General features: G+C 42.6%; 1 protein-coding gene across 1 annotated transcript in view; it reads right to left on the bottom strand.

Moving 5' to 3' along the window:
• Positions 1-2572: 2572 nt before the first annotated feature.
• Positions 2573-6682, bottom strand: part of T265_14397 (hypothetical protein) — a gene marked incomplete at both ends in the record, with an annotated part of 24091 nt that continues 19981 nt past the window's right edge. The window contains 2 exons of the mRNA XM_009173454.1: positions 2573-2950; positions 5939-6073. Of these exons, the coding sequence (XP_009171718.1) occupies positions 2734-2950; positions 5939-6073 (352 nt within the window). The remainder of the gene's footprint in view (positions 2951-5938; positions 6074-6682) is intronic.

Raw genomic sequence — 6682 nt, 5'->3', positions numbered from 1 at the left:
TGCTGATTGCGTCATTATTGATTGTACGTTTGCTTAATTCATGGTGATTACTAATCCGTTTGTCTGTAGAACCAGTTCCTGTCAGTCCTCAATACATCATCTGTCTGCTTCTACTGTTTACTGACTATGAATCTAATAGCCGCAATCGTCCTGTGAGATCCATAACAGCGCGAGTCTTACAATGTAAATTTATTCTTCCTCTTGGTTCTGAGCTTTGGAGTTTCGTGGGGTGCGCACTGCTGATGGTTTCCAATAGCGATGGGACAGCTGTACAGAAATCCCCGACTTTTCAGCATTGAATGGCTTTATTTACAGGAGGTAAATCTCCTAGGCAAGATCAGTGGGTTGGCGATAGGACAGAGGCCGAAAAATAACAGTAACTAAGTATCGATTGTTTCCACCAATCATCTGGACCGGTTAGGTGAGATGACTCAGTGGTTAGATTGCAAATTTACTGAACAGAAGGTCCGTGGTTCGAACCTGGTCTCTGCATCTCTTTATCTAGGCTTGGAAAACCTTGCAGTATCCCAGCCCTCGAGCTTCCTTCGGGTGGCATGGCAGTTAGACACCGAAAGGATGCTACAGCTAAACAATTATTATTATTTCTTTATTGGGTCACGTTGAGTTATGTGCTAATTCCGAAAGGGGTCCCAAAGATCACGCCAAATCTGGGTAAATTAACCCTAAAAGGTGGCGAAACCCACATTTTGATTAAAACTAAATGTGCGACAACGAGGTCAAAGAGCAGTTTACCTTCAGGCCAAAAACAAGAAAGTGGTATGGGCGCAAAACGGAAACAACAAAACGCGGAAGCATGTTGTACAAAATACGCATATAAAGAAAGGAATCAACACCAAACACCTAACTATCCAGGTTACCTACGGTGGGACCACAAATGAACAGGCTCCGTGGGGGTTACAATCAAATAAAAAAGAGTCAAGGTGTTGAAAGTTAAGAGCACCTCTGTCCTGCATTTTAAGTTTGATCTTGTAAGTCCTTTTTGGTCATCGGGGAACGGATTTTATGTGTGTTTAACAGGTTTTAACCACAGGATTCATTTTCAGCTGTACTACAATTTCATAGCTACTCACATGGCAACGGAAAACTCTTTGACAGCCCATAACTGGTTTTGCCTTTCCTGAACCTAATTAGACGGGCACATTCTCGAAGTTTCCGTCAACTCTATGTTCTAACTGAACATCATAAACGAGAGATCAAACTTGCCCTTAGAGGGGCCCCCGTCAAAACAGAATTGACATGTAAGTGAGTGCACTAGTCAAATTTCATGCAATTTGTGACCAAGTAGAGTATAAAATTAACGGAAATTCTGGGACTGTACCTGTCTTATGAGCGCCGAGAAGGGGAAAACTAATCGTGGGTTGTCGAAGAGCTTTCAGCAATCTTGTGAGTATTGTTATTTATGAAAAAATACTGCGACGTCTCGAATATCGTACCCAATTAGACAAGAGACGGCCCTTGTGCAGCACATTTCGTTGAAAAATATCATAAATGAGAGATTCATCTGAGTCGCCCGTGAAAACCCAGTTGATATGCAGATGAGTGTATTTGTCATACTACTAATTATTGTTGGAAAACTTCACCAAATCATAGGGCCAGTTAAAGGGTGACTTTACTTTTTTTGCTAAGATCTTTCCGACGATTCTTTTGGCATGACACATAGTTCTTCAAAGGTAAGGGATCTGTCTTCCCGTAGGACATGTTATCTTCGAGGCAAACGGCTGCATGTAAAAGTTTATGTGACTCCGCTGGTCAATATTAGGACCTGGGTGAAAAATATAAGCCCCCGATATCGAACATCAACCCAGATGTTTATGCACACAGACGTTTTTCGCAAATAATCAGGTGTTAAGAGGCAGTTGATCAAACAGTTGATTCTCAGTGCCCCTGAATCGATTATGGGCTAGGATATCCATCACTCCAGGCCGAAAGACGACTGACTTATTCAACACTGCTCAGGTGGTGAACGATCGACAGACCAAGGACATGCAACCAGGTCATCTGACTTTGGTTGTTATTTAGTACGTTTCTTTTCTGGCTATTGTTCGTTGGTTCGTACACCTTTGTTTATCTCTACTCGTTATTTCAAAAGGTAGAATACACGTGTTATCTTATTCATCTGTCATGTGTGAACATATGGTAGGTGCACTAGATTGCAAGCAGTCTTATTACATTTGTTTAAGCTCTACCCCACAGATTTTTTTTATAATTTAATCGGCGCTGCCACCGTAAGTTATACCAGCTTGCTTTAACGTTAGCTGTCCCAATGAGTAGAATCTGTGATGCCTAGCTAAATCTAACGGAGAAGAGGGACCCCTACTCTGTATGCTGGTTTCCAGGTTTCCTCTTCATCCCTTCAACTTGATGTTGCTCAACTAAGCATCATTCGACAGAACTTTCGAATAAAAATGTTCAAGTCAACCCATCTTGGCTAGAAACTGAGCGCGCCTTTCAAGGCCCTTGAGGATCTATGCTGATGACCTTATGCTGTCTGCCATACTTTCGAATAAAAGTAATTACCTGATCAAAGTCATTCAAAGGATGATTTTAGAGGCGGTGTCAATGCGAGGCCCGTCCAAATTTTACCAATTCAAACATTAAATAGAAGAACCGAAAGGTAATCGTTTTGCTATGTGGAAAAAATCCACAATCAAAAAAGATTGGTTAATATAATGAACACAAGCAGATAAGTTACGTTAGTGACACATGGGGATGTTAGAAGTTCCGTGTTTCTGTCTCATCCGCGTTTTCATACCGCTTCAGCTCCATGTCTGAGTTCAACCGATAGATGACACCTTCAAAGGCTGTAGCAGCATTCACGGAGGATTTGCTTGTTGCTGGATTTTCTGCCAACTCTTTGCGACACAAATGAGCCACAATGCCTGCTCCGAACGAATCACCCATCACGTTGACGGCTGTTCGAAATCTGTCCCTGAATGATGTGGGTGGGTTAGGAAAACATGGGTCAGTCAATAATTCACACTTTTGCACTTAGTCCTCAAGCTGGGTCAGTGGTGCTTTACTGAGACTAATTCATATTGAGATACGAAGGGGACCAAGAAGGAACTCACAACACGTCCAAGTCTGAATATCTCATGAGTTTACTCACTAATGTTGGCGAGATGACTTGAACGGACTTTGCAATAAGTAGTCAAGTTTGCAACAGGAGAAACTTAATTATTCTCGATGAGTTTTGAAAATTGTATATCGCAACGAAAACTCCCAGTGGAAAATCCGAAAAAATCCTCGTCTGCTCCTCTATCCCAGACTTCATGACCTCTGTAGAAGGTGTATTTCGGACTTGCTTCTTCATCCCAAGTTGTGGTCCTTTGCATAACAAAGCGTTCCTATCTTTTTCGGAAATTATCTGTAGTGTTCATTACTCTTCGAGAATTCGAACCCGAGACATTGAACGCTGCACTACTCGATCGTAAGTACTTCAGCAGTAGTATTGCTTGTGCTAACGCAGGATGCACCATCGCCCAATCGGCAATCACGTGATGCACATATCACTTGATCGACTGACGATTGGCTCATCCAGTGAGCACAAATTGTGGTCCAGCATCCTGTCATTTGATCTAAATCCGTATCAGTTGCTTTTGATGCACCACAATGCGATTGGAAGACTAGTTGATCATAAAATCTCGATGAAAATGAACAAATCAACTTTAGTAGGTTGAATGCAAACACACACTCCATCTTTCCATCTCGGTGTAGTCCTTGAATTTAGCCACTGGGTCCATGCCTGAAAGAATTTCAAATAGCCTGGTGCATTTCTTCATCATTATAATGAAAATATAAGCAGTTCACCGAATCCGCGTGCAAAACTGAAAAGTCAGGAAAGTCTGCAGGTTCAAAAGATTCATTACGGAAAAATTCCTCCCACAAAACCAATGGTTGCTTGATTTTGCGGTGTGAAATCTACCAGACAATTCAGCCTCAGTCTTCTACTCCATGTAATGATCGTTCGAAACTTTATATGCGACAGAACCTTGGGTTGATTTGTACTCATATCAAAAGTTCTTTCCTCCAGCCGAAATAATTCAGACGTAGTAAACATATATCGCAAGTCGTCTGTGAACTTCAACTGAACTCCGGCTTCTGGTCAGCCAGTCATTCATCACGTGACAACCTGAACAGCCTGCGATGTCAAGGTCAACTTGATCCGTGCTGCAAATGCGGCAATTTCTAAGTTGCACTCGATATTGTAGGCCCCTGGGATCGAGATAACTAATTTGTGAGACACACTTCGAGGAAAATGAGCAACAAAGTACATAGCTATCCTAGATTTGGTCTTTACTGCCACTTAGGACATCCATTTGCAAGCTCCATAGTCCATTGACGGATTTGCGTTAAAAATGCTGCACCCTTGGAGAAGCAATTCGAAAAGTCCCGCACAGTTTGCTTGTTTCCAGAAGTAAACTACATATGCTTAGTTCCTCATGCAAACAGCATCATAACTGAATTCCTGTTTGTTGGGTTGCTTTTTCCTGTTTGAACTCACATTCATTAGGTTCCCTTACTCGCAGGAATATCGATATACTCGAAGAGAATCGGCATCCATGCACATCTATTCCGAAATGAACCACATGGCAGGGACGGTTTAGCAGTTACGTTCCATTCATTTTCAAGCAGAACACTGATTTTAGAGAAAATCCGGGGAGATTATGTTCCAGTGGCTTTAGAAGAACTTTCGATGCGACATATTGGGGAGTTTTATTCCCCAACAGACAGCACAAGGGAACCGAGCTTACTTACCACATATTTCTTCTGATTATCAGGCTGTTTACTTCTGTGAAGATGGATATACCAGCCGGATGGCGAAATAAATATTCAAAATATGTCTGAATACCTTTCGACGGGTTCATGCCGGCGTGCTGCAAATAGTTCGGTTTTTTGGCCCAACTCCCAAGCCTAAACGGCTGCATCTAGGATTTTAGCCACTACTGAACCCGTTCGCGTAACTATTTGCAAACCTTTTCCTTGTCCAAACACCAGCACTCACGTGGTCAGAAAGTCGCATGTGACCGTCAAACTCCACCTTCGTTCTGAAAACACTCTGACTCTTTACCATCCATATTTACCCTGGCTAAATCCAGTTTACTGTCTCCGTCGGTTAACATTGTTTATTTGGACCAAAAGAAGGTGTATAGAAAAGGTTGTCTGGAAATGGTTTTTCATCCGTAAGTATTCCAGATCTGATTGTGCTATCGTGTTCTTGCGGAAAATTATTGGATTATCGGGCCTAATGATCGGTTTTCGGCCTTGCTCATGAAGAAGTCTGTAAAGGGTCCCAATGCGACACGATCCCCTAGCGGTATATTTCGTCATAGGTGAGTGACAATAGTTTGAAGGCTGAGACCAGGAAGTCTATGTACCAACTGTTTCACTCAATCAAGTCACAGTCGTAATCGATCCCTTCTTTCAGCATTACATTCATGAATGATGAAACTCACCTACTTGTTCTGCATAAACTGGTCGAACTTGCAGGATGAAAATACTTGTGATATTATTTGGAAGTCAGGGATTGGTTATTGTGTTATTTCGACTTCAGTTTTGATACATAAGCACCCTACCTCTGATGTACGCTTCCAGTGATATTTAGCAAATCACTGGATTGTTTCCATCTCTGTTAGTTCATGCGCCTGGCTCGGTTTATCCACAACACTGTTTATCAAGTTTCTGGCGCACGTGGTTCCGAACACGCTAACCCACCAACAGGGGATCGCCGTCATATAATGACTACTCTTGGGGGGGCTCCTCAAAGAAGCGCTTCAAACTAAAGGGGGGCTGACAGAGAACGCTACACAAGCAAGAAACGGGAGGTACATGGCACTGGAACTACGAGTTGGTTTAAGGTTCATCAGTAATTTCTACCACGGGCAATTTCATTTAATGCTATTTGAACAAACAAACTTACAGCAACCAGTCCACTGCAAGAACCAAGCTAATGTCGTTGACAGGTAATCCCACGGAGGTCAGCACGAGAACCATTGTCACCAATCCAGCCCCGGGCACGCTTGCGGCTCCGATTGCTGCCAGAGTGGCTGTCACACTTTGGGGGGGAGAAGGTGCGGGGTGGTGATAATTTCACATATATGTGCGATTTGTTTGCTTGTAAATAGCAGGTGCAATCTTAAACATTGTTAAGAGAAAACCAGTCACAGTCAGGCTGCCGAAGAAATATATCACCAGCAAACTAGATCTCTCCACCTCGTACAACCAATAAACCTCCAACCTACTGAGGTAAACTTGTTCGTAACTGAACGTGTAAACATCCATCAATCACAGGTGCTCGTGGGACTTGTGGAATTCACGGTTAAGTCACTCTCCCTTGAACAGCCGTTCTCCGGTCCTGGAGCAATTATTCGAGTGAGTCTAGGCCAAAGGACTGGAAGCATTGCATTCGGGTTTCGCTCTTATTAGAGCTCATCACAAAGGCACGTCCATTTACGTAATAGGTTGTTCGAACTCCGGGAGTGAATTCTATAAATTTCGCAAACACTTTCTAGTAATCAGTAATTGTCCATCGAGTTTCAAGCCTCCGAATTACATATTGTATATACATGTATATATATATATATATGTATATATATATAGTTCAGCTGTAGCACCCTTTCTGTGCCTAACTGCCATGCCACCCGAAGGAAGCACGAGGGCTGGG

The sequence above is a fragment of the Opisthorchis viverrini genome (genome assembly GCF_000715545.1).
Source record: "Opisthorchis viverrini unplaced genomic scaffold opera_v5_186, whole genome shotgun sequence".
NCBI lineage: Eukaryota > Metazoa > Platyhelminthes > Trematoda > Opisthorchiida > Opisthorchiidae > Opisthorchis > Opisthorchis viverrini.
The sequence above is the reverse complement of the archived record's forward strand: the minus strand, read 5'-3'. Positions and strand labels throughout refer to the sequence as shown.